The sequence below is a fragment of the Canis lupus genome, chromosome 25 (assembly GCF_011100685.1).
Source record: "Canis lupus familiaris isolate Mischka breed German Shepherd chromosome 25, alternate assembly UU_Cfam_GSD_1.0, whole genome shotgun sequence".
Lineage (NCBI taxonomy): Eukaryota > Metazoa > Chordata > Mammalia > Carnivora > Canidae > Canis > Canis lupus.
In genome coordinates this window covers 14,757,252-14,772,741 of record NC_049246.1, presented here as the reverse complement: position 1 = coordinate 14,772,741, position 15,490 = coordinate 14,757,252, and the positions used below count along the sequence as shown (strand labels likewise).

Genomic DNA, 15,490 nt, shown 5'->3' with positions numbered 1-15,490 from the left:
CTGGGTAAGAAGGGTACATGCAAACCCTTGGCCTTTAAGGGAGCCCAGAGTGGCAGGAATCTGCAGATGTCGGCCAACACTAATCTGGCACCACCTGGCACCAATAGCATTCCTCTTATCATTTTTCAGCTGCAGCTATTGAGCCAAAAAGAGGGAAAAGCAGTAAAAGAAAGGCACCTGGGCTTTCTGCCCATAGCAAAGCCCTGAAAATGACATTTTTTTTCCCTCAAAAACCCACTGAACATTTTCCAGGGAGAAGTTTTCACCATCTGATCTGGATGTTGCTATGAAAATCAATAAGGGGGGGGCTGGGGGACTAAAAAAATAAATAAATAAAAATAAAAGCCAGTGGTGACAATGCACAAACTCACAATTTCCTGGAGTCTAATGTGAAAAAGATTCCATGGAAAAACTGCTAAATCTCCACAGGAGGTAGTAGAATGAAGTTGTCTGGAAATAGGTAAGGCCCTTCATCTACCTAGTGATGTTCTGAGTTGCTATCATACAGTCAGAAAACTATCTCTGGCTGAGGTGCACCATGAGAAAGATTTCCACAGTGACCGTTTCAACACCATAGATTAATGTTTACTAATCACTGCAGAAACAAGATGGTCCTGGGCGCTGGGTCAGCTGAATCTTCCAGTAGGTGAGTGAGGCAGGGCAGGAGGCCCGCAGTGGGAGGGAAGCCTAAGGAATGTGGACAAACCTTGGCAAGCACCCTAGCTTTACTGACTTTCTAGCTTAATGACCTTGGCGCCAGTCGCTCTTCCAACCTCAGTTTTCCCATCTATAAAATGGGAGTAAGTTTACAGGTTTTAGCTTTTCAGAGGTCATTCTTTTTCTCCTACCTGCCTCACATATCCCATGTCCCGCTCATCAACAAGTCCTGACTCTCCCCTCCCTTCAGAGTGCGCCCAGAATCTGGCCAGTTCTCATTGCCCTCCCACTCTAGCCAGGTCACCGCAGCAGCCCCTCCCCGCTCACCGAAGTAGCCAAGGCCAATCTGTCACTCCACTGCTCCAAACCATCCGGAGGTCGAAGGCCAAGTCCCTGAAGACAGCTCCCCGACCCCAAACACACCCTGGACTTCCCGGCCTTGTCATGGAGCTCTGGCTCTGACAGCTCTCATTTCCTAGCCCAGCTCTCCTTCCTCAGGGTGTGCTGTTCCCTGCACCTGAGATCCTCCCCCAAGCACACGAGGCTCGAGGCTCAGCCAAGTCCTTCTGACAGGCCCGTTCAAAACCAGCACTCTCCGCTCATCTGCTTTCCGGATTCATTTTTCTCCATAGCATCTCTGACCATCTCATATACTTTGCTGGTTGCCTGTCCCTCCAACTACGGTGTAAACTACATTAAGGCAGTGATTTTTGTCTGCTTTGCTCTTAACTGTATTTCTAGTACCTGCACCACTGCCTGGTACACACAGGCACTAAGTATTTGCTGGCTGGCTGGCAACCAACCAACATACGTACAGTCGAAGAGCAGGGCTTTGGGTCAGACGGACTTGGCTTTACATAACTGTGCTCCATAAAAATGGTTTTTGGGGAGCACCTGGGTGGCTCAGGTGGTTAAACGTCTGTCTTTGGCTCAGGTCATGATCCCCACAGGTCCTGGAATGGAGCCCCATGTCGGCTCCCCGCTGAGCAGGGAGCTTCTCCCTCTGTCTCTGCTGCTCTCTTATGTTCTCTTTCTCGCTCACTCTCTCAAATAAATAAAATCTTTTAAAAAGTGGTTTTTGGGGCGTGCCCGGATTGCTTAGTTGGTTAAGTGTCTGCCTTTGACTGAGGTCATGAACTTCAGTCCCATCTGGGGTTGAGCCCCATCCAGGCTTCCTGCTCAGCGGGGAGTCTGCTTCTCAGTCTCTTTTCCTCTCCCTTCCTCTCTCCCCTCTGCCTGTTCTCTCTCTCAAATAAATTTTTAAAAATCTTTTAAAAAATGGTTGTGGGGAGTTTTGAGTCACTGGGTCAAGTTTCTTTCTCAATTTTTCACCTGCCGAATTGTCAAATATACATAGTAACAGCCATCGCATGGGGTCATTTGTAAATCCTCGACAATAACTTATTACATCACTGTGGACCTAAGGGAAATAATGATACTGAAACACATTACAGAAGTCCAAGATCATTTATTTCCCTCAGCATTACAATGTGCCAGGCACTGGGCCCTTTTGTGTGACCCGGCTCACAGAATCCTCGCGGCAACGCTACGTGGTAGGTACTACCAGGTTCACCGGATGAGTAGACTGATGCCCCAATAGTACACGGTGTGTGCAGCAGGGGTCAAGCCAATGTCATCCGCTCCTACTTACTAGCATTGCTGCCTCTGCCAGGACTACCTTTGTTCGTGGTAAGACAAAAACGATTGGACAGAGCAACCCGGGTGGCTCAGTGGTTTAGCACCACCTTCAGCCCAGGGAATGAGCCTGGAGACCCAGGATCGAGTCCCGCATCGGGCTCCCTGCGTGGAGCCTGCTTCTCCCTCTGCCTGTGTCTCTGCCTCTCTGTCTCTGTGTGTATCTGTCTCTCGCTCTCTCATGAATAAATAAAATCTTTAAAAAAAACCGATTGGACAGATATTAAAGATGGCTTACCACCCTGATTCTAGTACTTCTACATCATTCTGGAGAGTGGCAGTGTTCACCACCCCTGTTCCTACGTCTGCCTTTTCTTCCTACTCCCTGCCCTCGTTCCCAACTGGGTCTGCAATGATCCGATTTTCTGCTTTATCCTTTTCCCTTTGTGATTTTAAAGTCTCTAAGCTGATGGGCTCCTTGCATTTCTGTCCTATCATTTACACACATTTTATGGAGTTGGGTTTCTCCACGTCTGCTGCCTAGAAGGGAGGGATTTTAGCACTACAGTGTGATACTGCATCTGTGCATATGCACTGCCTTTATATGTGTGCTCTCCCTCTGAGACCATAATTTCCATTAGGGAAGGGAAGGGCCAGAGTACATTTTATTATCCCTGGGACCTAGGATAATACCTGGCAGAGAAAAGGCACTCAAAAAATTCTTTTTGAACTGAAATGCAAATTGCTGGTAAGTAAACTAAGGTTCCAGGAACTTTATTTATTTTTTTTTTAAATTTTTATTTATTTATGATAGTCACAGAGAGAGAGAGAGAGAGAGAGAGAGAGAGAGAGGCAGAGGGAGAAGCAGGCTCCATGCACCGGGAGCCCGACGTGGGATTCGATCCCGGGTCTCCAGGATCGCGCCCTGGGCCAAAGGCAGGCGCCAAACCGCTGCGCCACCCAGGGATCCCGGTTCCAGGAACTTTAACGATTTAACTGGGCTACACAGTGCTGGCTGGGTCTGAGGCAGGATACACACCTGGTCTTCTTGCTTTCCATCCCCACCTGGCTCCCTGCTGGCCAAACTATAGATCACTTCCAAGGTAAAATGCTTTTTTTTTTTTTTTTCTGGTCTGTACGTTTTCTTCCTTTCATTTTTTCAGTACAGTTGACACATGGCGTTACATAAGTTTGAGGCATGCCGCACAGTAATTTGACAATATTGTGCTGTGCTCACAAGTGGAGCCCCCATCTGTCACCGTACAGCGCTATTACAATATCACTGAGTACCTTCCTTCTGCTGTGCCTTTTATTCCTGAGACTTATCCAAGGTAAACTGCTTTAAAACAACGGTTTCATGATTTTCACAAGAAACTACATAGTAGTTATCAATTGCATCCTGACAAAATTCTCCTGTAGTACTCCAGACCCTCGGTAATCTGACCCTTAATCTACTTAAGTGATCTTCTCTCCCACTGTGTGTGGAAGCCCAGAGTCACCTCCACCAGGCAGGCCTCTGCACAAACAGCAGGTCTGGACCACCGCCCACGTGGATTGCAGACCTCTTCATGCTGCTGATCACTTCCTCACCAAGGGAATGCAGTCTCATTTAACTGAATGGCTTCAAAATCTTCAACTACAGACTAAGGTCAGTCATTGTGACTTTTTCTTTGGGAGAAATTTTGCATGATGTGGAGCTACTTCAAATTCTCAAAATGTACTTTAGCAAAATTAGGAGAAATGAATATATTCTAATAACAAAAGAGTAAATTTAATGTCTTCTTTCCTTTCCTCCTATTGTAGTAAAAAAAAAAATGTAACATTAAATGAACCATCTTAGCCATTTTTAGGTGTACAGTTCAATAGCGTTGTGTATTCACATTGTTGTGAACCGATCTCCAGAACTCTTTCATATCTTACAAAACGGAAACCTTATACCCATTAAGCACTTCTCCTCCCTCCTTCCTGCCCCCGTTCCTTGGCAGTCATCTTCCTACTTTCTGTTTCTATGATTCTGACCACTTTAGATACCTCACCATGAGTGGGATCAGACAATGCTTGTCCTTTTGTGACTGGCTTATGTCACTTAGCATAATGTCCTCAGGGTTCATCCATGTAGCATGTTGTTAGAATTTCCTTCCTTTTGAAGGTAGAATCATATTGCACAGTGTGTACACACCATGTTTTCTATACCATTCATCTGTTGATGTACTTGGGTTGCTCCCAGCTCTTGGCTACTGTGAGTAATGCCACAGTAAACATGGGTGTGCACGTATCTCTTTGAGATCCTGCTTTGAATTCTTTTGAATATATACTCAGAAGTGGGATTGGTGGATTATATGGTAATTCTATTTTAACATTTTGAGGAACTCCCATATTGTTTTCCAAAGCGGCTGCCCACTGCATATGCTCACCAACAATGCACTTGGTTCCTTGCCAAATGCATGTCTTCTGTTGAATATACAGGTGTGAAAAGGCCATTACAATCTTGTAAACATGGAGCAAAGATTGTCGTGGATTAAAATCACTTTTAAAATCCCCAAAAGCCCTACATACAATAATATGAAATCAGATATGGTGTGTTCTCTTTCCATAGCACTTCTTAAAGCTGCAGGCAAGCCCAACAGGAACATCCTATATCATCTAAAAGCTCTGCACAGTGATTTTTAGCACATGCCTCTGGCTAGGGCCAATTCTGAAACAACACACCTTTTTCCATAGGGTAAACATACAGAAAAATTCTAAATCTGGATAAAATGAATTTTTAATGTTCTTGTTGAATTGTCACAATTGGCATCCTCCTGGAAAGGCTGTTGTTCTGTAGGGGTCTCCCAGCCACTGCACTTGGGCCACCTTCTTCCTGCAGCAACACCTACCCAGTCCTGTCCCTTCTTCGGTTGCATCTTCAGATTCAGCCCTGAGAACTGCTCTCCCCTCCAGATCCCTGCTTACTGGCCTGACCACCCCAGGCCTCATTTATAGCCTGGTTAGATGGGGCCTTAGAAAAAACTGGACACAACCACATATCCATAGAGTTCAGACTATTTTTAAGTCAGCAGGACTGCTGCAAATACAATTAGAGGTAATATAATTCGAGATGACCTAAGCTGTTTAAAAAAAAAAAAAAGAAAGAAAGAAAGAAAAGAAAAGGCCAACAACAAAGAAGTTCCACATTCCTAAGGAAACATTCTTCAGGGAAGCAACAGACATTCTCCTGGCTGAACTTACATTTTGCGTTGGTGAAGGGATGAGACCTGGCCACAGACTCCAAAGGTGAATTTTTATGACAGGAAATATCAAACATCACCAACAATGGAAAACTTTATTTTATAGCATGTGACAAAGGAAAGGACTTCCTATAGGAGTCTGGTTTGCGTACACAAAAGACAGGCCCATGTCCTGGCGGGAGTTTTTCTCAGGACACACAACATGTCTATTTCCCGTCTGGCTTATTTTTGCATGCTTAAGGGCTTTTGAGCAGAGTGATGGAATTTCAAAAGCACTGGTCCAGGAGTCTAAGACCTTGGTTTGGGTCCCAGCATGGCTACGTAGACAAAGACCCTGAGCCTTTGCTTTTTCATTTGCCACCAAGAAAGACAGCACCTCTCTTATCTGTCTTCACACATCTGTGGGGAGAGCAGATGACAGGGTGCATGTGGAAGCGTTTTGTTAAAGGAAGGTAAGAACGAACACAGTGGGCTTCACAATCAGCCACTTGATGTGAAGGTCATCCGATGTCAGCTGCTGCCATGATGGTGGGCCTAACCCCAACAAGACTATCTCCCAACTAGGCCTCTTCCCGCCGGTACAGCTCCTCTGTGGGGACTTCCACTCACCGAACTTCACTGATTACAGGGGAATTCCTACACGTAGAATAATCTGTTAAAAACATGTGCTTTAGAAAACCTCCTGCTGGTCGCTCAGACTTCCTCAGGTTTGAGATAAGCCAGTCTCACTTCCCATCCTAAAAATGGAAATAATCAACCAGGGAAGGCAGGGAGGGAGGCAGGCGGTTTGGACTCAGGGCATTGAGCAGCTCTCACAGAGCCACTACTACTACTGCATGGGCCAAAACCCTGACCACCCAGAACGACTCTAGGCCATGGAGATGCACACAGAGGGGACGAACCAGGTTCCAGGGCACTGACTCAATGGCAAAAGATGGGACACTGCTTCCTCTTCAGCAGTTCCACGTACCCAGTGTTGATGATACCCAATCACCTGAGAAATGTTTAGAAGAAGAAAGATTCCTGCCCTCTGCTGGACCATGGAACCAAGTTCTCAAGGAAAGGGGGGATGTTTGCTGAGTATCCATTTTTAAAAGCATGCCAAGTGCTTCTGATGCCTGGCTAAACGTGGGAACTGTGCGAACTTAAGGCCAAATTTGCTTAAATCCACCAGCAGGGATCTGTTCTAGGATGTATGGGTTCTGTTGCCTGTCTATGCAGCAAGCCACAATCTGGAGAGCAACGTACTCTGATCTCATTGGGGAAAACCTTTGCTTTAGCTACTCTGTACCACTGAATGTTCCATTTATTACCAAAAAGGACAAAATCCCTTTGCCACTGGCTAACCTCTCCATGAGGAAGCAACATTCTCACCCAGAGTCGATCAAATTCTGCCTCATATCTTTGAAGACTCTGGTTCCCACTTCTTGATGATGGGTTGCATGACTTTTTGGCTGTCCTCCCCATTACTCCGTGACCCCCTGTAGCAACAATCTCTCTCTCTGATGTTCTAGAGGCATGGGAGAGCTTACTGCTTTTAAAATATGCATCACATTTATATTGTTATATTTTAGCTGTTTAACTACATTACTCTGGTTAGCTGTTCATGTGCCTATCTCTTCAAATCTGCCCCCACTCCGCTCCCTAGGAAAAGGACTTTCTTAGGGAAAAGAAACATGCTTACTAGTCAGTATCACTTGATTGGGTGAAAGGCTTGAATGAACAGCTTTTGTATCTAGAATTTAAAATGTTACTGTCATGAAAATCACTATTATGCCTAATCTAGACTTGCAAACCATTTTCCTTTTAAAAAGTATTTTTGAAGAAAAAAGAAAATAAAGTATTTTTGAGCCTTTTAAACATATTGACAGTAAGATCAAAAAGAGTCCTAGAAATGAACATGGTTGCTTTCACTGATAACCTTCTATAGTGTCCATGGATCTTTTAAAAATAATTCTCTCAACATTTAGCTTTCCATCTCGATTCTGCTTAGGGCCACTCCTGACTTCTGTTGCCCTGAGCGGTGATGGGAATAAATCACATCACAACTGAGCCTAATTTACACCATGGTCCTGATGGAGGATTTTATTTGGATAAATGCTTTAATGAGTTTTGTTTTAAACTACCTATGAATCATCTTCCCTCTTCTCAATTTAAAACCAAAACCTCCCCTAGAGTTGGGTCATATACATATATATACTATATCATAAAGAAAAGAGTCTCCCTGTGCTCATCGGCCAAATGGGTACTCAGAGCCCTCAGATACCTGGGTTAGGTATCCCCAAAACAATGCCCCAAGGTCTCTCTTCCTCTCTCTCCTGGGAGCACAGAGGCTAGAGAGACTTCAGCTTCCTCCTGTTCTGGAAGCTTGCCCTCCCTCTGTCCTGTCTCCAATTCAGACGTGGGATCCAGGCTCTGGGTTTCTCAGTGTCTTGCCACTAACCCTCGGGTTTACCTTTGGCTTATCCCCTGGAATCCCCTTAGCAAGCTGCTGCTCCTCCTTGGGTTTCTGGTTCTGACCATGGCTCCCCTGTCCACCACACTGCCACCTGTGGATCTGTCGTGGGCTCCTCTCCCCGACTTGGCTACTCCCCCCCGAAGGCTGTCTGGGCTGGTCTCACCACCCCTCACAGCTCCCGACGGCTGCTTCTTGTGCTGGCTGCACAAATCCTGAGCAAAAACCTGTCTGGTTTCACCACAACCCCGGAATGAACCCTCAGTATGTACCAGGCACTGTGCTCAACAGTTAATATAAATCAACTCAGTTAAGCCTTGTAAGCATCTTGGAATTATTACTGTCCATTTATAGAGGGGGAAACTATAGCTCAAAAAGGTCACACAACCACTCCTAAGTGGTGGGGCTGGAATTCAAATCCAGGTCTAACTGGCTCCAAGCAATCTTGCTACGCATCTGCCTCAGTCTGGGTCTTACTCAGTTCACAGGGACAGGACCACAACCTGGCAGCCCGCCCTCCCCACCCTCCCCCTGCCTGTCCCCTAGCCTGGCTTTCTCTGGAGAGGAGAGCCATCAGGCTGTCCCTCAGGGTCCCCCAGCCCCTCCTCTGCTCCCTGCCCAATCAGGGCACTCAAATAAAAGAACCCACAATTTAGCAAACTCAGTACTTTTATCTTACGCTGGCATATCATTTAAAGTTGACTAAATACTGTGTTTGCTGTCATTTCCATCATATATATATATGCTTAGTATAGTGAGTATATGGAAAAGTCTGTGGAACATACTGAACCAGTGAACATTCAGAGCAGGAAGAGAGAAGGTTCCTGCAGAACCGGCCTTCCCAGTTAAATAGAGTTCCTTCCTCTTCTTTACAGCTAGGCTCATCAAAGGAACACAGCCACCTGTGTGTGTGTAGGGGGTGGGGGGGGCGGGGGGGGGCAGGGAGCAGCAAGGTAGCCCCTAACAGAACACAGGGAGGGAAGAGAAGTGCAAAGCCTTGCACAGAAGATTCTGCTATGCTACATCTCTTTAGCTACGTGGAGAGCATTCCACTCACAGCCAGAGGCTGGGTCAGGCCTTCCCTCGGCCTTTGCAAGAGTGTGGGAAGAAAGACTGGGAACCTTGCCCAGGGAGTGGAGGAATGCTGAAAGGAGGAGCAGCAGGACAGCGGGGGGCTCCCATCACTGACCGCCTGGCCGCCTCTGCTCTCCCACGCACTGGCTGGCTTGGCTGGCTGAGCTGTAATAAACACACAGACCCACCCATTGGTGCTCAGGATGAGTGGGGCGGCCAGCCCCTCTCTGTTCTCCATTCCAGCCTCATCTGGTCCACAACAGAGGACCATGGTACTGAGTTACTGGAGTTGACAAGCACAGCCACTTGGTAGGCAAGTCTATACTCTGAACGCAGTGGTTGAGTGAGCAACTTTTTAGTGAAACAGGAGTACATGCGGGTCTGGTTTTTTTAATCTGCCAGACACAGAAGCCATAACTACATCCCTGTCTGCTCTCGGCCAACACAGAAAACCAATCAAAACAAGGAAGATGTACAAACTCTAAACTGCATTGCTTCGGTGAGGCCCAAGGCTGCCTTCAAGCTGTCAACTACAGTTCTCATTCATCTCAGCCTGAGTTACTGGCATTGATTTAAAGCAAAAACAGAGACAAGACTTTTAAAGAGCATCTTGTATCCACGTTGTAGCAGTTGGCTAAAATTCATTCTGTGGAGTAGTTTTTTCCTTACTTCTAAAGAATACATGGATTACAATCTATAACTTTTTAGTGTGAGAGTACCACATTTCCTTCATATTTAAATAGGAACTACCTTAGCTCATAACACTCACAAAAATACTGAAAGTCAGAGGGAGAAGAACAGTGCAGTAACCAAACACGGGGCAGTATCACTTTTGCAAACAGTAAACAGTCTTTTTCAGCAATCAATACACAGTCTTCCATACCCCAAATTAGCAAGGAACATTTATATACAGCCCAACAATAAACCCTTGTATGGAAGAATTTCATGTAACAGAAGCAAAACCAGCACAATAAAAACCAGATCTGTAACTCGTACAGGACGCATGCTGCTTCTTTTCTGTTTCACCCTAACAGCTATGCCACAAACAAAGCCAATTTCTTTGATTTACTGTATCCACAACTAAAAGTACCCTCAGGACGCTGCACAAGGATGAATGAACTCTCACAGACATGCTTACACTGACGAGCAGCTGCAAAGAGAGAGCACAGTAACTTGGAAGGAAACAGAGTGGAAGCAGCAACATTGCCACGACATAATAATTCATTCTGTGCACACATACCCATGTGAAGGCTTTCCAGACTCCAAAATCTTGCTATTTCCCCTCTAGCTACCATCCTCCTCTTTGAAGAACAGCCACATTCAGAGCAGGACCGGAGTGTGACTGAGCATCACGGAGAATCACACAGGCTCTCAGCTACGGAAACGGCAGAAATCGCTTATTCACTGCTTTGATGCTGTGCACACTCCCAGCACAGCCCGCAGGGCAGCTGACAGCTCGCTCACTGCTCAGAGCCGCCCAGAGCCGCCCGGACAGCAGCCCCAGGCGTCCCAGGGACGACGTCAGGGAGGAAATTCGTACCAAACCCAAACACACTCACAAGCGGATCTAGCGGGGTCAAGAGTCTTCGATGAAGATGGCAGAAATGCCTTTGCTGCTTTTAATTACAATCCCAAAGCCTGAGTGAGACTTTCAGAGAGCTTTTAGAAAGGTATCTATTTCAGGGGGAAAAGGCACAGAGGTTGCTAAGTTCAAGAATGGAGTTAGAATTTCATGACAAAATTTTGAGTTATGTTCATTGTAAATTTATGAAATCACCTTAAAGGAAGGGTTTTGTTCAAAAAAAATATATACACACACACACACACACACACTATGTGAAAGTAATATGTATATCTTTCACTACATAAAGTGCGTATTGTCTATAATGAAGAAAATCACTTTTTTAAAAGCATCTCTCTAGATGACATACGGGCCATTTATTTCTCCTATCCTCACTAGTTTCTAAGTTATGTGCAACAAGCAAGTCTTTCTTTTATATTGTGAAATAATGACTGCTGACAAACTACGCTTTCTTAGATTTCTTCATGCCAGGAAGATGTTGCCTTTTTAACTTTATGAACAATGAGATATAATATATGCAAAAGAGCAGTCACATGGTCATCCCTCAATAAATGGTGGTTAAAACCATCACAGTACCAGTTAGTAAATGCATGTTTTACTTTGATGGGACTCAGACCACCTGGGTTCAAAATCTGCTTTACCAAACTACATTAGGAAAAGTTTCTAAGTCTCTAGAGATCACAGTTTCTGGACTGCAGAATGGGTACGGCTGGGGCACCAGTAATCCTCTGAGGGTTATTGAGAACATATTAAAAAGTGTTTAGAACAATATTGACACTTGATTAGAGATTAAATAAATGTCACCAATCATGCCTCAACGTCAAAAGACCTAACGTCCATAAAAAGGTGCTAGTTCCCACAAGATTCACAGCATGGACTCACTAGGGAAAACTGTATAGTTAGGGTTATTGACTATGTGCTGTACCGTAAAACTATTCTTACGTATTTGTGGCTATAAAAAAAAAAAAAAGTGTGGCTATTTGTACTGCCTTAATGCATCTATCTCACCTTTAATTAAACCCAACTAAAAGGAGTTTTCTTAGGAACTCACAGCTTCAATAATCCATAACAAAGGTGAAATGCATGTGAAAACCACACACACACACACACACACACACACACATACATATCACATCAGCTTCACATCTTTCCTTTGCAAATATTTTTTTTAATGAGTCAAATTTTTTAAATGATAGTAAAATAGCTCATTCAAAAGGGGATTATCTATTCTTTAAAAAGGTGGTATTAAATTAAATTATGGACTCAAAAGACTCCTTGGAATTGTTTCTCAAAACAGATTCTCCATATAAGGTAAAGTTTCCTATATGCCACAGGGAATACTAGTTGCCTAGAATGGTCCATGAAAAAAGTCTACCTCCAGGAAATGCACAAGGATAGGCATTAGTAGCCAGAGGCTCTCGTAATTCCAAATAATGATATCTGTGTAACATTGTTTAACATAGAACTTTCCAACCTTATTGGTCACAAAACTCTCTTTTTATAGTAAAACATATTACTACTCCCAAAGAAAAGTGTGCCAGGGCCTTGCCACTCAGGGTGCGGTCCATGGACCCATAGCACTGGCAGGACCCAGACCTGGTTAGGTCCCATTCTACCGATGTAGAATCACAACCCGCATTTTAACAAGGTCTGGGGCATTCAAATACACATTCAGATTTGAGAAGTATTGTTCAAGGCAATTCAAGAAACTTTCCCTGAGGTAATATCGTGAATGCCAGGGTGCTTCTTAAAAATCAATTCAGAAACTAAAGATGACCATGGAATCAAAGGGCAGACGTAATTTTAGCTTAGAATGAAGAGGCAAAATGCTCAATATTGAGATACAGAGTACTGAAAAGTTGGAATTAATTCTGATGGCTGTCTCTTCTAACAGTTTAAATTCCAGTAGGAGGTAACTAAAATCCAGAGTTTTCATTTTCTTAAATTTGGGGTTTCTTTGGTTAAAATTGCAAGTTGTCAAGAAGAAAAAAGATCTCTTTGCCACATTTCCTTGGTATTGTCCTAAGGGTTTGTTTGCTCACTTTAACTTCTCAATGGCAGCTGGTACACAGGATAGCTCTTACATCCCAAAGACTTTTTCTAAATCCAGATACAGGGTCAAGGTACTACATTAAGATCCTTGAGAGTTTAGGATCTTAAATCAAAGTCATTTAGTAAATAAACTTACTTTACTGCACATCTAAAACAAAACAAAGATAAAAAGAAGGAAAATAAACAAAACTGTGTTTAAATGAAGCATCTTATCAAAGGATACTGACCCAACAACCCTTCTAAGATATTTTTGGGAGAAGTAATATAGAAGTTTGACTTTCAGCTTAAAAAAAAAAAAAAATTTCTTTTTAAGTGATGAAAGCCTAGATTTACAAGATCAATAAGAAGACCACAACAAAGATCTTAAGACTTAAACTTCACCACCCCCCAACACACACATTAATCTATTTTCCTTGGATAAGACACCACTACATTACATGGTCAGGACTGGGAATAACAAACACTGATTACTGGCAACCCTAAAAGAATTAAGTAAGGGCTCAGTCCCATAGAAAAGAAGAGAAATTCAAGTTATATCTTAATATCAAACATTTAGAAATCAGTGGAGATTAAGTAAAAGTAGAAAATACATGGAATGTTATGATAATTTTTGTTATATAGATTTAGAAATTGAGGTGATTTTTTGGCAAAGTGATCCCTAAGATCCATATATGTTTACACACACCCATATGGAAAGGAAAATGCCATAAAACTATTGGAGTAAGTTAGCAGTGATACCTCAAACTCAAACCAGCAGTCATCTCTGCTTCTTCAGGACCGTTTCTTGAGATTGACTAGGTAGTCATTAAGGTTCATTCCACTTAACTTTGAATTTCTGATATCTTATTTTAAGTACAATATGGTATGGATTTTCTTTTATGATCATCTTCTGCTTGTGCAAAGATTACCAGCATTCATTTTCTGCTCAAAGTTTCCCAGCTCCTACTGCTGCTTCACCAAAGCAGCAACCTTCCTGCATGGTACAGAGGGGGGTCCTTAACCTAAGAATATCCTAGCAACTTCATGTGCCTGCTGGGTTTAGATATGGCCCCATTATCAAAAGCTACAGGACATGTATAAGACAGGAGAAGGTCCCGGAGGATAAAGTAACATTATTCTTCAGCAATTCTTCTAAAACAACACTGTCAATTTTAGAAAACGGGCTCAAGGATGGGTACACCACATCACCACGAACCCAGGAAGTCCCTACATCTGGCTGGAATGAACCACAGTACCAACTCCCATTTGAACAACCCAGAATTAAGAGTAACGCGAGATGCGTTCTATGTACAACCACTCGCTCTTCTCCGTTGCTGATATGGGGCCACAGTTCCTAAAGGTGGACTGGGGGATTCCTTAACAGGAACTAATCTGCTATACTTGCTATTAGTTATTCAAACCAATGCTCCCTTGTCCCCACTAGCACAAATAAATATCCAGAGTGATCCTCTTACTCTGAATGGACTAAAAACAAGTAGTAGTATTAATTATTAATCTACAGACCAGTGACGTTATTTTCCAGAGAAATATAAGAAAATATAACCCAGACAATCAACGTAACATGTAAGATAACATTTTCTAGAACATTCTGATGTATAGCTGTAGACACTGTTACAGTGTGCTGCCTGCTTATGTATGGCTAAGGCAGCCTCAATTTAGGTCTTGCTGAAATATCACTCAGCAGCCAGGCTCCTCACCGCAGAAGGGGAGGACCCAGTCACATAGAGCACACAGGAAATGGAGCCGAGTTGTAAGAACTTGCTTGGTGAGAACCATGAGCACATTTGAAGATATAGAGGATATAAATGTGCCTCTCTCTGTGTTTTCAAAGCTACTGCTTTTCAATCTGTGGTGATGCAGACTCGAACACACAAGATGATGCAAAATTTTTCTCAGTGGCTTAAATAAACCCTCCCATCTGCCCCTACTCTATGCCCCAACCTCTCCAAAAATGACACTGTTCCCGGGCACTGTTTATCACAATGTTTAGACTAATTCAGAAACAAATAAAAAATTGCCCTTTAGAAGAAAAGTTAATGTCTTAATTTTAAGACCTCTGCTTCTCCCGTCTCCTGTAAACAGCATGAGGATTTTTTCATCCTTCTGAACCTAGTACATATTTCGTGTCTGTTCTGTATTTATGAATTTGTCTTTGCAGTCTTAAGACTGAGCATGTTTCAAACATAACAAGAGCAAATAGGTACTGAATAAATTTCCCTTTCTTCTTTGTTTTAATTAAAGGCAATTATTAGGGCACGGTCTTAAAAGCCAAAACACCGGTATATGTGTAAGCACATAAAAAAAAAATCATTTTGTGTTTTTTGATGGAAAATCATAGCACTTGGAAAACAGGGTGGGATGGGAGTAATCTGGACTTTAAGTCAGCATGATCTGGTCTCAAGGCCAGCTACACTACTTACAATTTAAATCTTGCTTAACTGAGTAAGGGAAAAGGTCTGAACAGTTTAAAGCCTTGGATGTATCTCTGGGAATGGTAATATGTACAGAGCACAGGCACTGTGTAGTTGTTCGCTCGATGTTTATAGATCTACTGGCTCGCCTTCCTTGACTTTTAATATTCTTTCTTCTACTTTTAAAACTCAATTTTGAAACTTGTATTGGACACAGGATATTTTAAAGACTTTTTTTACTTTTTTTTTTTAATTCTAGAAAGATTTGAACAAATCCAAGTTTTAGAACTGAGAATATTTTAACTGTTAAGATGATAACAATTTCAAGAGTTTGCTAGGAAAAAAAAGTGAAAAACTTGGTTATTTTTCTGAGACAAACTAGAACATTATGTTCCTT

General features: G+C 43.1%; 1 protein-coding gene across 6 annotated transcripts in view; it reads right to left on the bottom strand.

Annotated features, from left to right (window-relative positions):
• Positions 1 to 15,490, bottom strand: part of SPATA13 (spermatogenesis associated 13) — a 144,167-nt gene that overhangs the window by 24,160 nt on the left and 104,517 nt on the right. Inside the window, exon 1 of one of the 6 annotated variants that reach the window (XM_038573470.1) lies at positions 10,289 to 10,518. The exons of the other annotated variants lie outside the window; for them this stretch is intronic. Coding sequence (XP_038429398.1) covers positions 10,289 to 10,343 — 55 coding nt within the window. The 5' untranslated portion in view covers positions 10,344 to 10,518. Of the gene's footprint in view, positions 1 to 10,288; positions 10,519 to 15,490 lie in introns of those variants that run through there. 6 annotated transcript variants of the gene reach the window in all.